Source organism: Glossina fuscipes, unplaced genomic scaffold, assembly GCF_014805625.2.
Source record: "Glossina fuscipes isolate IAEA_lab_2018 unplaced genomic scaffold, Yale_Gfus_2 0, whole genome shotgun sequence".
NCBI lineage: Eukaryota > Metazoa > Arthropoda > Insecta > Diptera > Glossinidae > Glossina > Glossina fuscipes.
Genome location: NW_023998414.1, coordinates 43,148,541 through 43,166,090, shown reverse-complemented (window position 1 = coordinate 43,166,090; position 17,550 = coordinate 43,148,541). Strand labels below are relative to the sequence as shown.

Here is a 17,550-nt window from a genome sequence, read left to right as displayed (position 1 = left end):
CATCATATCTTTTATAGGAAATTAAATGTAACTTATATCAGACCTAAGTTGGCCCGGTTACCAAGTAAATTATGTCATTTTGTTTGAAAAAATGCATATATTGGTATTCGAGTCATCTTAGGTTCATGGCTGGCATGGATCTTTATCTAAATGACCCAGTGAACAAGGTAAGAGATTTTTTTTCTTAATATTTAATTTTTTCTCGTAACTTCATCATAAGACATTGTACATAAATAATTCTGCTTCGGTCAGCAATGCAAATTGGCTGAAGCGTGTACAAAAAAAATAAAAAAAATTTTACGAAAATAATAATTTTTTTAAATTATTTGAAATGTATTTAATCTTTAAAGATCCGATATGGGAATGTAAGATGAGATAGGCGCCTTTTTAACCTGTCTTCAAATGAGTCGAAGGACAAAATATATTATTTAAAGAAATTATATAATTTTACTGGCGTCAACACAACCTCCTGCTCGTTTTCCTGTCTTAAGTATCAAAGATATTGAGTCGTTTTAAAAGACTGCGTCAGTCTTTTGAAAATTGAAATTTCTTACTTCTTAACTGATGCGTTGATGATTGCTTTTGCAAATCAATTAAATCGTACTAAGCAAATATATATGTATACAATTAATTGCACAGAGCTAGCAAATCTTATAAAAATATGATTTCAAGCGTAGACGATTTTCACAATTGACTGAGTGAAGGAATCTTAGTTTGCGAAACAACTTTTAAAATTCTTTTAGTTTTTAAGCGATAATAATAAAACTCGGTTACAAATATCTTCCGATGAGTTGCCAGCAGACCAAGCTATCCGCAATTTTTAATTAAATGAAAACAAACAACATTGCAACTTTATGTTGCGCCTGCATAAAACTCAATGCATATGAAGCGATTTGCGTTCTTCGTGTAAATAAACCATTTAAAAAAAATTTTTTTTTTTTAATCTATATGGTAGTTAACCATAGTTTCCAATATTTCGAACATATTAAAGTTGACAATAGAAGTAGAAAGCAAAAGAGACTCTGACTCATGCGAAAAAAGCGCACGCTTAGTGTCTGCGCTATGATATCATTTTGCTCAGTAGAGCCCTTTACTAAATGAACAACAATTTGTTTTGCAAAAGATTTTCGTTTACGCGCAGACGAGGGCAATTACTTCCGCAAAATAGAAATGATTATGATAATAACGAACAGATGGTTAAACCTAGTGGCCCCTATTACATGGCAGACGGCGAGTAGGGAAGCAGGCAAGCAGGCAAGCAGGCAAGCAGGCAAGCAGGCAAGCAAACGGCAGAAGTGAATCAAGCATAAAAAGTGAACGTTTAATGCAGTTAAAAAGCAACGTTCACGTCTTTAAATCGTTTACAGAAAGAGATTATAATCATGTCAATAACAATTTAACACTGCTACCCGTTTCAGCCTAGGGTCGGTCGGTCGGTTGGCTTTCAAGAAAGTTACTTTCATTTAACCATTAGGCAAAAATCAATTTGAAATTAACTTTAAGGAGCCTTCTGGTGATATAACAACAAACAATAATAATAATAAGTTTCGAATTCTTTAATTATCAGTTAAAACCTTTCACTCTTTTTTGAATTATTTGCAAATCATGCGTTGCTGGGCGTTTGTTTTATTTGCTGATCTTTTTTCTTTTCTTTTATTACAATTGTTGTTTGTAATAAAGTGATGTAATTTATATCTTCTTTGATGCCTTAAGCTCTTGAAAGTGAAACTATTGCATTGCGCTTCGGCATTTGTATGTCTGTGTCTGCATGGCGGGAGTTATCAGTTACAAGACTTCACGGGAAATGTATTTCCTCTACAAAGACGATAACATAACATTTTCACTGGATCGTATTTCACAATAAGAGTCAAGGCCCTGTTCAGGTTTCCTAATATTACACATATTAAATGCTGTCAACATTAGATTTAAATTTTGGTATAAAAGTTCCAGCGAATTATAATAAAACTAACAGTTGTAAATTAATTTTAATACAGTTAACTGTGCACAACTGAAAATACTATATTTATATAAGCGAAAAGTGAAATATTTATTGAAATAAAAAAGGATGCGTTTTTTTCGTCTATTGTGGCTGATGTACTTATTGCAATTGCCCTTCAATCTGTGTGCAATAAACTCGTCCTTTAGACATGGTAAACGCGAATTGTCCCTAAGCAATTTTAGGGGCTCGCAACAGGATTTTACTGGCTTATATCAGAACAATCCAAATCAGAATTTTAATGGGCAGCCCCATCTTCCACCGCTACCTTCACCTGCAGCGGCACAGCAGCAGCAATTTCAATATAATCCCCACATCGATACGAATGCAACAAAATATAATAATGCTGCAGGCAATATGTTTCACTTGTTTTATATGCCAGCGTTGCCAAACCAGAATTCAAACTCCAGACAGTCAATAGCTGCGGCAGGAAACTTTCAAAATGATCAATTTAAAGCACATAGGGATCCTCATAATTTAATAAATACTGGTCCTCAAATTTTTCCCCAGCAGCAGCAGCAGCAGCAGCAACACCAACACCAACATCACCACCAGCAACAACAACAACAACAGCAGCAACAACAACAACAACAACAGCAACAATTACAACAACAACAACAACAGAATCATCATCAGCAACAACAACACGATCCGCATCAGCAGCAGCAACTGCATCCGCAATATCAACAGCAAGCGCGTTCTCCTTTAAATTTAGGTTTCCCGCCTGAGCTTGGATATGGCTATCCAATGTTTCAACCGAATCAATATCCTTTGCAACCGCCAACTCATTTCGGTTTTAATCCGTTGCCTTTATATCCGCCCCTGTATCCCGGTCTTGGTCCATTTTTCAATCATTTCCCTCCTCCCCCAACTGGTCCAAATCCTCATCCTCCTCTACCACCACCTATAATACCGATTCCACCAAGACGCACTACACGGATGGAAGCGCCTTTCATGCCATCACAATTTATAGGTTTTGCGCTGAACGATGATCGCCGCCATCCGCCTGATCATGCCAAAGGCAGTCAAACTCCCAGCGACACCCGAACTTCGAATTCTGCCTACGCGATGCCACTTTCTAAGCCAGTTTATGAAACGCAAAGCAATTCACCGAATGGAAACGTAAATGATCCATACCCTCCTAACAATAACAATAATTTAATATATATGTCACCAAATTATACCTACGGCTTATATAAAAACAATTAATCATCCTTTAGTAAAGATAAAGCATTAGTTAAGACATGATATTTATTAAAACGGACATGGAAAAGACATCATACACGCTCACCGTCTGAATTAAGTGAAAGAAAATCAATAAATTTCTTGCTAATTGTTAGCAATTAACACTTGGCTGATATTGAACTTTATTGTGAGGCCTGCGGTGTACATTGTCCCATTAATTTTGGACAAACATCTTTGTAGATAGTCTTTAATCAGTTACATAATGTCTGCTTGCAGGATTCTCATCTATGGCATAAGGATACGCAGTGTTATACAAAAACAGGTTAATTTCTTTCTCGAAAAACACAAAAAACAATCTTAACTCAAATTTTAGGCATTATTTTCATTTTGATGCTATTCTTTAAGAAGCCTTAACAAACTTTTGCCTTTGCTATAGCGCCGATTTACACAAACACACATGCATACATGCATACACATAGAGACACAAGTACTTAATATCCAGTGAAGGTAAACAAATGTTATTCGTACGATTAGTCAATCCTTATAATTGCAAGTATCTGTCCCCCCCCCCCACCTGAATAACCTGAAAAACAAAAATTTCTGGCTTTAACACAAGAGACGAAATGCCGAAAAGAAAAGAAAATAAAATCAAACAAGCAATACACATGCGCGTACGTAAATATTTAAACCACATAAAAATTGAAGTGTACGGTCAGTTTACCGGAGCATAAAATAACATTCAACTCAGTTGAACGCAAACGTAAAGCGCCTACAAACGAATACAGTTTTGGGAGATCACAAGCTCCGCAATTCCAACATTTTTTTTTTAATATCTTGTTGAACAAACGCACGAATATATATATGTACATATGCAAATCAATCCAAATTTATTAAAGTAACATAATCAAAAAACAATTGAGAAATATATATTCGCCTTAGGACGAATCGTAAACACCCCTCGCACATCAAACGGACAAATTAAAATTATACAATATGAACTGCCTTTTAATGCGCGGAAGTAATTGCGTCTTTGTGCGAAGACCACCAACAAGAACCCATAGGCTCGGCATACTCGGCGGCTATGCATTACAATTTTTTTTCTCTACTCTTCGCGTACGCATATACAAGTGATCTTGCGTCTACTCCGCCTGAGATGGCACTCAGCCGATCACGCCTATTTTCTAGCTGAACGCAGAGATATGACCTACTAGTACACACACACACCTTTTTTTCTTTTTGCTTGACCATTTGCCTCCCAGGGAGCTGCCGCCTAAATGAAAAAAGAAAGCACAAAACAATGTGATTTCAAGGGAATATATATTTAATATATTGTAATGAAAGGTAGAGATAGTGGCGATAATACATATAGTGTAAAAAAAAAGAAAAAAAAAAAAAGTGTCAGTGAATATATAAGTTGAGGCAAATTAATACATACGTATATTACCGCAAAAGAGAAAAAGAGCGAAAGTAATGAAAAGCAAGTTCGGTCCAAGCGACGAAGAGAACATAGTTTTAATTTGATTTCTTCACTGCCACCCTTACGAATTGGTTGAACGGTAGACAAATAAAATTGTTGCTTGGTTGATAAGCATGCTTTTGTGTATTATATGAGAGATAAATTCGATTATCGTACGGACTACGGCGTTAAAAGTTGATTTTATGTTCAAAATAGTATAAATTCACGTCATATGGTTACTGTTGTAACATAAATCTATCGACTTTGTAACTGCCAACGTGAAGATTATTTTGAAACGGGATCGATATTGTAATATAAAATTCGGAAACAGGACTACAGGAAGCAGGATATAATGAAAGTTTATGTAAGTTCCGCATTTGAAATTTGAAACGCAATTTTGAACTTTCATCGCCTATAATTATTGATAATTAATTTTTCTTGATAGTTGTACTTTATGTGCGTGATATACTTAAAAACCTTGTTAGGTCAGGCCAAGTTACAGGAAATAATGAAAAACTCTATACTGGACTCTGACAAAATTAGAGAAACTAAACTGAAGCGTGAAGCTATTTTAGATAATGGCGGGAGCTTCTATCACGGACCGTCTTATAAATATCTGCCACCTAGTCCGGCAATAACGGCTTACGATAGTTATCCCAATCACGGTAGCAGTCACGGATCTACAATATCAGGCAATAATTTCGACTATTCTTCTACTTTATCGAACGGTTATCGGGGAAATGGATACGCCAGCGATAATAAATTAAATGGCGTTCATACAGGTAGTTACGGCTACTCAAGCAATATGGCGAATAATGGCCATGATAGGCCAGATTTAGGGTCTCATGGTTACTCTGGATACACATTTGGTGCTCATAAGCCTCATACAATATTTAGCTCGAATTTAAACATTGGTCATATTAACGACGTTAGAGGCTTATCCAGCGGTCCTAGTTATACAAAAGGCTTAAACGGCTATCTCAAAAGTGATTACAATACTAACTATTATGCCAGCAATCCTAAAATAACTGTCACCCATCTCGCCGCTGGCGTTAATCATGTCAATACTCATCCAGTTCCATCATACGCGTCATCAATCAACAGTTACGGTTCGCCTCTAGCGTCAGTCGGTTACTCTTATTCGCCAAGGTATCATGCACAAGCTACGCTACCAAATGAGCCATCTTATGCAATCGGCCATAAAGGTTTAGGTCACTTTGGCGCATTGTCAACTCACAAGTATCAAGCTTTGAATACCCGCATAATAGAATCAGGAAATAAAGCAGAAGTCTCCGATTTCAAAACGTCGTTCACACCGTCCACATTTTTAGGAACGAAATACGAAGATAACGACTATGCTTATGATACAGCTCCGTTCGATCAGCGTTTGTCTTCGGCGACAAAAAGTGATCAACCGTATGAGTATGGCGGACAATCACAAGCTGCTGAGGAGCACAATTATCAATCCAATGAAAAACATGACCCACAATCCACTTATATTGGCGGGCCTTCAGCTCCCAGCGAAGCGTATTTGCCATCCAACGTTAACTACGATACTTCACATCACTAAGCGATCAATGGAATTCCATTAGAATGCATCCCGCTCCGCCATATATTAATCAAAAGCATATATAATTTTAATATTATCTCTTAAGTAGCATTTCATTTTGTTATTTAATTTGTATTATTATATATTTTATTTTTCATTTTTTTTTTCTTCTTTTATTTTTCATTTTTTTTTTAGTTTTAATAAACGATGCAAAGTTTTTCGTCTTTCTTTGAATAAAAAAGACAAGAATAGTTTTGCTTTAAATTCATCTCACAGTCGCAGTGATATCCACTAATCTACTAATCTTACCATATGCGTAATGTGTATAGTAAAACTTTCTCGAACCAAGTTGTTGGCAGTCTCCGAACATGTATAACATTTTGAATTCAACAATTCTTTTTCAGTAGGCAACAACTACAATAACAACAACAACAACAACAACAAGAACAACCACAACGTCATTATATATGCATTAAATAGTCTCTTCGAGAGAAACTGAAAGTGTTTTTTTATTGAAAAAAAAAAAAAAAAAAAAAAAAAAAAAAAAAAATGAATAAATCGAAAAATACTAAAGGGCAAGCAATGAAGATCAATTATTATTATAATTGAAAAAAGAAAAAGAAAATCGGCAAAAATTAGAAAGCAATGATGTGCGTAGGCATTAGTGGATGCGTCCATAAAACTAGTTATTGATTTGACTTCTTTAACAATTTGGTTAACAATTAATAGTTAGTTTTACACCCACGGCCCAGATGAATTTGTTAGATGGGTCGTTCGTTTCATTCACAGAATCCATACTATATTGCATTTATAATGTTGGTCAGTATTTAAGCTCCTCTAATTCCGTGATTTCCTTTGGCTACTTGTCCATTTGTCTATCTGTCTGTTTGCCTGCTTCTGTATGCTGACAGTTATTCAAATTGAAACTGAATTGTCAAACTTAACGAATGAGTGTGTGTTCCTAGTTAGCGATCACAGACTACATCCGAAAATACGCATAGCTCAGGTCCGCGTTCAAAATGGGCGAAAAACGCTACACTTTAATTAATAGCAAAAAATTAATTTAAAGCTGCGATGTGGAGACGGTAGGGTTGGCGGTATTGGGCCTTATCTCTTTAAAAATCCATTCACAATGAACAAAAGATTCGAACTTTTATATGCTTATATAAATATCGATAACTGCTTTTCAAACTGCTACGCCTGAAATTGTAACTATGGTAGTTATATCTCAAAAATGTGCCAAATTTTTTCAATTTCGTAATTTCAAAAATGTATACGTAACTATTGAGTGTAAATGAACATGCGTTCATAAGCATTTCATCCGCATTCAACAAATCAGAACATTATGGTAAGGTAAGGCCGATATTAAATACCCTACATCACATTGTCGAACATGTTTACAAAAATTAAATCTTCTTTCGGTATAAAGGCATATTTTTGATGTGCGTACACATCAAAAATAGCGGCCCCAAACACACAACGGATTCAAAAATAGACATATATGGTCCAAATTTTGTAAAATTCATTCTGGTATAAAATTAATATTATGGATCAATTTTCATCACCACATATTAAAACTTCGACTTTTCTGGTCTACAATGGATCAATTTTCGTGGATAACTTTATTTAGGATCCAAAAAATAGGCCGACATAGTCCAAATTTGGTACAGTTGACTATTTGATGTTAAATTACTAATGCGATATAATTTTCATTATGAAGTAATACCCTTTTGTCGTATGAACTTCAATTTTCGTCACATGGGAGCTGATTCAAAAATTGCCCCAGCCGGTGCCCAAGTAATACTACTGAGTCACTTTTGCTGCGAAATTTTGAAAATTGCAATATTATTCCACATAAGAATATTTCAAAATTTGGCGTTACATGGAGAGTGATCGAAAAAGTGGACCGATCCGAGCCATTTTCAATAGCGTTCATAAGCTATCAAAATATTTGAAAAATTGCAACCCGTAGCTTGAGCGCAAACATACATGAACAGACATCAATCCGACAGACGGACAGACAGGCTTAGGTCAATTCAGATTATGATTCTGAATAGATTGGTATGATAAGAGGTAATTCTGTCTTAAGCCCTTTTGGGTGTTACATAAGACCGCTAACTTAATATACTCTATACCACCACAAGCGGTGTGGGGTATAAAAACATCGTATTTCAATTTGTGAAACTTACATCTTGTATATGAGTCAAAATATTCAAGCGTTAGCGAGAAATTGTGTTTTGATTGAAATCCCGCCGTTTATTGAAAATTAAAAGTAATTTTTTTTTTTATCGCGATTATACTTTTCCTTTTTCTCATCATACGTTTAAAATTCTCTTAAATTGCTTTGCATGACGTTTACCCATTGCGCCGTGATTTAATCAAACACATTTAGAGAGTAAAAGCGCTGAACGCAGCTAAAGAGAACAAATCTACAGAGAGGAAATTATAATTTGAAACAAAAGTTTTTTGAAATTGCTTTGTGTTGAAGTTAAGAAATTCGTCTAAGATTTAACCGCTACATTGTATTTTATTATATTCCCGTCATAGATAGTTACAGCCAGGCTAAATCATTATTGTCATTATCGAAAATATATTATACGATATACGAATGTACCCCAATTGAAATTATATTTATATATATATATATATATAGGGTAAGTCATTATCGTCATTATCGAAAACGTATGTACTATAATTGAAATGATATTTGATGATAATATAATTGAAATTATGTTTTAGCAAATTAAGTAATTAAGTAAAAGCGAAAGTACGTCCAGTGTTTTCACCAAAAATTCAAACATATTTTCCTGATGTATTAACGGAACTTTATTTAACAAAATATGTGCTGCCGATGTGCGGCGATTGATAAACTGTATTTTCACTACTTTGCATTAGCATTGGAGAAGCTCTTGGACTTTTGAGCGCAAAATGAAATCGAGCAATCTTCATTGACCTCTTTTCAAGTCAGGCTTGAATTCTCGATGGACTGCTGCAAAAGCGAAATGACAGCCGTATAGGTCGTCGTAAGGTTCGAGTTGTATAAATAATTCACCGAAACTTCTCTGTCAAGTTGTAACGATTTTTGCCAGACTATTAAAGATGAATATTTGGTCTGAAAATAATTGTGATGGAAGCGCGATGTCTTTCGCAGCAAGCAACTAACTAATCGACTTCAATCCCTATCGTGCCACTGTTAGTTTAACTTTACCCATCTTTCATCACGACCCTTTCATATACTATTGCCGCAAATAAATCACATATCATCGCCCTGCTCGAAAACGAAATTTCCCGGTCCATACATAAACATAATAGTGTTAACAAATCTGATTGGAAAAAGAAAATTTCAAATAACGACCATTCCTGCAATGACCTCCTGCACGATATTATCACATGCGGTGCATATAACGAAATGAAGCAACGAATATGTGACAGAACGAAATATGATTCTTCATCGCCACAAGGATGGAGCTAACTGATCAGACAAAAATAAAAACGTGTGAAATGTTACGATTGTTCTTACACTGGCCACATATCCACATTCAAAATGCGGACAGCAACAACAACGGAAAGAGGCAGGTGGTTTATGTAGTGCAACAATTCATATGAGCAATAATTGTACCAAAAACGTCAAGAGCGAGAACATCGTCCGATAAGAATATATATAGTACTAATGGTTAAAATTAATGAATTACTCAGAAATGCTTTACTTAGCCCTGGTAGTAAAAGCACACTTGCGCAGCAACCCTTAGCCAGCGGTTAGGCTATAATGACAGGGTTTAACAGAATGAGAAAAATATTTTCTAAAATACAACAATAATACATTTATGAGGAAATCCCACAAGAACGGATGGACGGATGGACGGATGGACGGATGGACTGATGGACGGATGGAAGGATGGAAGGATAGACGGATATATGGACATTTACAGTTGTCATACAGAGTTAATTGGTTGATTAATACACCCTTAGGATATAATTTCGAAACCAAAGGTCAACCTGTCAACTACATACCATAATTATTATCCGTATGATTTAACCGCGAATTCTGATAATATAATATTATTGGTTTAACTAAGCAGATAAGGATTTAGTTAATCTTCTGATATCTACAACCGGTAAGGATCCAAATTGCAAGTGAATCCCTAAACCATTGCAAACATGCAAAAGTTTGGCAATCAATAACAGTAAACAACAACAGTTAATTTTTGAATCATTACGACATAGACAAATCGCGTGTATTAAGCAAAGTTGCTCTGATAGACTTTAAAGAGTCCTACATTAAGATTAAGTGATAGACATTGTTTAAGTGCCTGCAAGCCACTTCGAACGGGTTCAATGGCTCATAACTATATTTACATTGACTAAGCTTAATGAAGATGAAGTGCCTAGAGAAGCGATTACGGACATTAAAGTTTATCTCACAAGGTAATCTGGTCGAATTGTGGGTAATAGTACCATTTATTAACTTAGTTAAGAAGAGAATAAATCTATATTTCTCAAGTGTTCGTGAGCATAACAGAAGGAGGCAGAGAGCCTTAAGAATCCTAATTATAAATATTATGTAATGGTGTGTAATTTTATACCTAGAATAGTGTTGTATATGAGATATTCTTGTCTTTTCTTATTTATTTATTTGGTGTTTGCAAAAATTTTGATCAGTGACTTCTGACACAGGTAAAAATGATAACAATATGGAAAATACCAGTGTACAAAATGGTTAAATTCAATGGTTTGGATCTTCCTCTACGGAAAATAATAGCTTTCCATTTCATATTATTGATTTATATAGCGTACGCCGGCGCTAATCACGGCGCGCTTGAAATTCTTCTTCTTGCAAATTCATTGCTTTTGCTGCTTATTTGAAGAAATCTGCTGCCCAAGCCCACCAAACATGTTCAGAGGCTAAGGATGGTGCTGTTCCATCATATTCCAATTGTCAGGTTTGCTCTCAACGGTTTAAAACGGGCGACACGAATTAAATGAAAATGCCATTTTTTGGACCCGTATTGCAAGAGTTGTCCGGGCAGCTCGAATGAGAAGGTCTATCAGCGTACTCACCAGATATGACGGCTGCTTATTAACGCTTGTTCAGATCGGCGCAGCACGGCTGGTCGGCAAAGTTGAGCAAGTGCGAAAATGGATCGGTGGGTAGATGGCTGCCAAACTAATATAAGTGCCTTCGGCATAATATCGCTATGTTGCTAAAAAAAAACATTTCATGATATTGACACAATATTTAAATAATTCGTCTTTATTGCATTTAAATAGTTCATCTTTCGTTCTGAATGCTAAGAAAATTATTGAATTCGGACAAGAAAAAAGGCTTGACAGGCAGACACTCCGTTAAATCGACTCCGCCGAAACGCATATATTTTATGCCATTTTTGACATGGGTTAGTATTATATTGACATTGACGGTGACATTCATTACAGCTTTTAAATTCGTAAATATTAGCTTATGAAGTCATCTTCAAACGCTGTTTAAAGCAAAGTAAGAGGAAGGAGATTTTTCACTCTTCCAAGGAACTAAAAAGTATTTATGCTTCGCGTTATTCCGTCATCTCTCATATTGTTTTCCCAATAAACTCATGTATTATTGAAGTTTTAACAAGAAAAACAAAAGAAAGAATTATTCGTCAAATCTTTTCATATATACATATATTACGCAATTAATTTGACGTCTGTTTGGGCGGAAACTTATGTAAGCTTTCGATAACGGAATATAAAAAGCCTGCCATTACTATTGTATAGTATACTTTTTGGCTTGTGCGAATATAGATCAAATAGCGAGCAGCATAAAAAAGCAACTTCATCGCAACTTTTTTTTTTCCCGATAGCGGCGATCAGCTTTTACTGAAATCAGAAAACTTTTCAAATTTGTAATTTTATTTATTATATATAATGTTTATTGATAAATAATCACATATGTATGTATGCATGCATGTTTGTGTGTGTGTGTGTGTGTGTGTGTGTGTGTGTGTGTGTGTGTGTAGATGGAAACGCATAGTTTTGAAGTTTTAAGCGCAATTTCTGTCAGGCAGACGGAAATAAGTAAATAAACAAGTATTGACGACAGACGTAAGCTTAACGTTTTCTGGATTTTCATTTTGTTCCATATAAAGTTGAACATGAATTGACAATAATGACATGGAAATAGCTTAACAATTACACTCTACTAAGTTTCATCCAACGCGCAAATATGACGAGCATTGAACCGCTGCTTGAATTAAAGGAAACGTATACACCGGTTTAAGACACAAATGCCTTTACCTCAGTGATGTCAAATTGTTATTAAAATAAATTTCTATTCAAGTAAATGCATGCTGTAAGTGATTAAATGGGTAACATTGACCTCTAATTGGTAAATATTTTCATTTTGTTTTTTTTTTTTTTTTTTGCGATACAGACAAGTTTTTTCTTGATCTGCGTTCGAGTTATTCGTTATGTTTTACTGGTTTTATATGCTTTTGAAAAAAAAATTGAAAATAAACTGCTTTCCTCTCCCGATTCAACCATTAATATTAATCGTACACTTTTGATACTATTTGGTTGTGTGGTTAGTTGTATCATTAGTTTTACTCGGAATGGAAAATTAGTTACATGAAGAAAAATTATTATTTTGCGAATATTTGGTGGCAGAAAATTGTTGTGAATACGGCGGGCAACATCGTTATAAAAGCTGCTTGTCAATCGAAACGCTGAGTTAATAAAAAAATTATTTCATGGGTGGAGGAGCAGCCGGGTAAAGCTAATCGTGTGTTTTATTTGAAATAAAAGTAATTTGTGTGACATCAAACAAAATATGTAAGGATCAAAAGCATAGATTGGATGAAAAAAATAATATATCCAGATATGCAAATTTATGTAAAAGAATATGAAAAACGAAAAATAAAATAAAACATTTATAAAATAACAGTTTTCGACGCAAATCTTCTTCTTTTCATTCACAAAAAAAAAGTTTTTTCTTCAACATTTTTTTAAAGCCTATATTAAGGCGCTGCATAATAAAAAGTGTAATTTATTATTATGCTCAGTTTCTTATTGCATTGCATGCTACACCATTTTTGGGTAGCGGCTTGCTTAGCTTACTAGTTTCTAATTCGATTTAAACGAGTCTGTCCGTCTGTCCAAGCCTTTTTGTGTTCACATGTACATGCCACAATTTTCGAGTTCATTTTGATGAAATTCACTAGGCCGACAGATCCCAGTCCAACGATGAAATACGCTGCGATCGGAGAATTTTAAAGACCTATTCCCATACAAAACGTTCTATTTAAAAAAAAAAAAGTCGTTATTTGACGTAAATTTCCCATTTTCCATACTTGTTGTTGTTTAGAAAGATGTCAACGAAAAGGCAATACCTTGGCGTATGGCATATAGAAAGTGGAAAATTTGGATGGAATGACGAGCATATTTTGAAGCAATTCTGCTTATGTAAATGTTCTTAGAAAAACCTTAAAGGTTATATAGCAACAAAGCCCACTTTTTAATATTTTATTTTGATAATTGGTCAGCAAGGATTATTTGACATACGTTGTATCAGCTATATGGACCACGTGCAGGAAAAGTAATCGTTTGTATGTAATGAAGATGAAATTTTTGAAATTTTGTGAATAAGAAAACTGAAGGATTGTATTGGAAAAGCTGTGTAGAGTATTTTTGAGTCGGCCATGTCCGATTATGTCAATTTAACATTATTTTTCTATTTTTTAAACGCAGGTTCTTAAAAAATTGCCGTAAATTTTACTTACATATCTTTGCGTTTATTTCCCTTTCGCTAAAACCGAGTGCAAGTGGCCCCGTCTCAAGTCCAGAAATTTCTGGTAAATCGAATGTTGCAATCAATAATCAAAATCAATTGCAAACGCAAAATCCGTCTAAGTCCTTGAATCAAGACGTACAGTTGCATTCGCTAAATGTCTACGCAACCAATTATGATATGATATCGAATGCGTCACCGGCGAATCCTCAGAATGGCCCGTTTGATACATCCTTTAAGCCGTCATTTAAATTACCGGAAATGGAGCACAATTTTACGCCCTTACAGAATGCTCATCATCATCATCATCCTCATCATCATCAGCCTCAACAACTGAACGTTCCTGTGGCCACTTCTTCGCCAGTATTAATGCAATATTTACCTCATGCAGTTAATGGAGACAATGGTATTCAATATTTGCAGTTGATTCCTACGCGACCCTTAATAGTGCCCATCAGTCCATTTTTAACATCTCAAAATAATTATGCGCCGCCGCCTGCTTTAACCCAAGGTAACAGCAATATAGAATATGCCGCAGCACGATCCCCATCCATTTTGAACGGCATACCAGCTAATATCCCTACACCTACGCCTGTTCCTACACCGATAATTGATGTTCCTCACGCCCCCCAAATGCCATATGGCTTAGCCACATATGCCGCTGCCATTACACCGTACAAACAAACTTATCGCATTAATCGTGAAACTAAAGATAACAATCAACAAACAATTCCGTTCAGTTTAAATCTTAACGAGTACATACCGAACCAGAAAACTACTTACACCATAATAAGTAGAGGAAGACCTTAAGATTATGCCAGACTAGATAAAAGTAATATCTAAGTAAAGTTATTGAAGGCGCTCGTGTTCATCAAGTTCGATCAAAACGAGCTCATCAGAATCACTCGCAGAAATTACTTTAAGCAAAAAATCAAATCAAAAATAATAAATAAATCTGTCATCCATTTCCAAAAGAAGAAAATAAATAAAAAACGAATATGATTTCATTTGCTTGTTTTATACGTCACATACAACATATATTAAAAGTTAGCTTTACTTCCTCTTTTTATCTCTTTCCGTGATTTTTCAACAAAATGACATAACCTAATTAGAAATGAGCAGAACGACGAATAATTATTCAAAGTAAGAGACAGACTGACCGCCAGCAATAGTAAAAATGTTAAATGAATGCGCATAACCGGGCGATTTGAATGTTGCACATAATGTTTGTGTACAGAAAAACAACTCGAACACAAAAGCGCTTACACTTTCACAGATTAACGATGTTTTCCTTTACGAACAAAAAAAGGAACAAAAAACGAAAATATATTTAAGTGAAAATTCGCTACAAGTGCTGAGCGTAGTCATAAAAATAATCATGAAGCAAGGAAAAAGTTTGTGGCATATGTGCTGTAAGTTATCCGATAAATGTATTTCGAGCAACGTGGCCCTAATAGATGGTATCCCGGCCTATGAAGCCATACTATATATAGCACGCGTGAAAGATGACACACGCCCACAGGTAATTAAAATGTAAAAAATTCATTTATTTTGAAATATCTCTACAAGAAGGTAAATGAATCGCTAGTTGCCGCTTAGGAATTCTTGACAAATTTTAACAACATCGGCCCAGACCAGGTGTCGACTTTTATAACGATAAAGCCATATGTAGCCATGACTCGGATGGGAAATTTTTGATGTATTCGCAATTGTTTCGACAAAAGTCGCTGACTGATAGCTAAGTACAGTCAAGTTCAAAAACAGGTCTGTGAACATCACTCGATTCATTTCGGAGATCTCTCGGGAGAGGAGTTCTGCAATGATAGCGCAAACGAGATGACGCACATTTCGACTTAATAAAATTTAGTTAATATCTTTAAACGTGACGAACTTTTTCCTTGATCTCTTATGCAAAAAATCGTCGCTAACAGTGAGATGAGCTGAAGCCGCTGATTACTCTAAAAATTAAAATTCAATATGAATTTACGCAGACCATAATTGAAAGGTGCTACTTGAGAGATTCAGTTCATGTTATGAGTGGCAGGTATACGATAATGATGATGATGATGGTGGTGATGGTGATGATGAATGGCCTGCACATTCAGATTCACTGCAAGCAGTTATATATAAAACTGAATTGTACAAAGAAATGTTTACATCATTTATAATATAATTTTAAAGAAGCTTTCGACACTCTACGTATTAAACATTTTTGTAAAAAGGTTGTGCAAGAAAAACAAAAAAAATTTTTAAAAATAATTAAGACTAAACTGTCGGGAGAGAGGCAATCTGACCCATTTACCCTATCCCACTTTATTGCCATGTATTTGGGCAAAACTAAAATCATTATCTTAAAAACATACAAATACAATTCTCTTCCTCTCCTAACCGGCTCCCTCCAAAGACCCATATGTACTATATCTATTGTGAGAGGGATGTGTGTGTGTGTGTGTGTGTGTGTGTGTGTCAAATTGGCTCATTAAGTAACTTTTAAAGTTTTGCGAACAGCTTGTTGCCCCCAAACTAAAGCCAGGTGCTTGGTTTACTCAAACCATGCCGAAGTTGCGAATGGTTATTGGCAGAGATCTCCTAAATGGTTTTCCCTATTCGATCGCTTACTTGCGAAAAAGACGAGTTGCTTTCATTAGTTGAAACAATGCGAGCAAATAGAAAATTGTAAAAGCCAAGCAGGACAACATGACACAGTTTTCCACACAAATTTATAAAACGATCGGCTATACTCTATATAAATATATTTTATATCCGCATGGCATTGAAGTGCAAAACGGAAGAGAAAATAAAAAATGTTTCTCGAAAACTATTCACGTTTGGAAAATACAATAACAAAGCAGGCATCTGCCACGCATTTGGTTTGTTCACGTATACTATATTATCTTAGATTAGATTAGTAGCAAGCAAAATTTGGGTTTTATATAAAGAGGTAGTAAGTCACTAAGGTAAAAATCTCAAGGTAATTAACTTATTTGATAAATGACTGAAAACTTGAGCGATAACCGAAAGCGGAAAATACTTTCAAGCCTCTATGCACAATATACGGAATATTGGAGAACCGTTGAATTTCGAAGGTGAAATATCAACGCAAAAGAAACAAAAGTAAGATTGTCTGTGTTAAGCATAATAAGACAACTAAGAGAATTATATTCGGTTGTGACCGAGTCTCTTATACCCGTCACCGTTAAAAAAACTACATTTTTATATTCTATACTATTTCTATTTTCTATATTCTAAAAGGTGTATGTGTTACACTTTATGAGTAACAAGCAAGATGAGGAGCAAAAGTGCTCGCACCACTTGTTACACAAGCGTGTGGGCTTTGTAGGTATTGTAGGTAATTTTCAGTTTTTTTTTCCTTCTGCGGATTTGTACGCGTTATCTTTATTTTTATACTTTGCAGAGTATTGCGTTTGCCCAAATCTCTCAGTTTGCGTGGTATTGTAAGCTTATCCCTTGTTCGCATTAGACCCATTTTCAATATCTTCCATCGTGTAAGAACTTTCAATCTTCCTGCCAAATTTGACATATTTTTGCGGGTAAGACAATGTCTGCTACAGACAGATATTACATAGACTGAGAAACGGACAAAA

The 17,550-nt window shown here is 35.1% G+C and overlaps 3 protein-coding genes across 3 annotated transcripts; all 3 read left to right on the top strand.

Annotated features, from left to right (window-relative positions):
• The first annotated feature begins 125 nt into the window (after positions 1 to 125).
• On the top strand, positions 126 to 3,205 carry LOC119634437 (extensin-like). The gene is made up of 2 exons (XM_038028620.1): positions 126 to 167; positions 2,657 to 3,205. Exons 1-2 carry the CDS (start codon positions 126 to 128, stop codon positions 3,203 to 3,205), a joined length of 591 nt encoding a protein of 196 aa, XP_037884548.1.
• A 1,679-nt stretch (positions 3,206 to 4,884) lies between these two features.
• Positions 4,885 to 6,290, top strand: LOC119632090 (probable ATP-dependent RNA helicase ddx17). The gene is made up of 2 exons (XM_038024817.1): positions 4,885 to 5,001; positions 5,083 to 6,290. Exons 1-2 carry the CDS (start codon positions 4,990 to 4,992, stop codon positions 6,205 to 6,207), a joined length of 1,137 nt encoding a protein of 378 aa, XP_037880745.1. The 5' UTR covers positions 4,885 to 4,989; the 3' UTR covers positions 6,208 to 6,290.
• A 1,241-nt stretch (positions 6,291 to 7,531) lies between these two features.
• LOC119634436 lies at positions 7,532 to 14,755 on the top strand. Its single transcript, XM_038028604.1, has 2 exons — positions 7,532 to 7,539; positions 13,906 to 14,755. Exons 1-2 carry the CDS (start codon positions 7,532 to 7,534, stop codon positions 14,753 to 14,755), a joined length of 858 nt encoding a protein of 285 aa, XP_037884532.1.
• Positions 14,756 to 17,550: the final 2,795 nt, after the last annotated feature.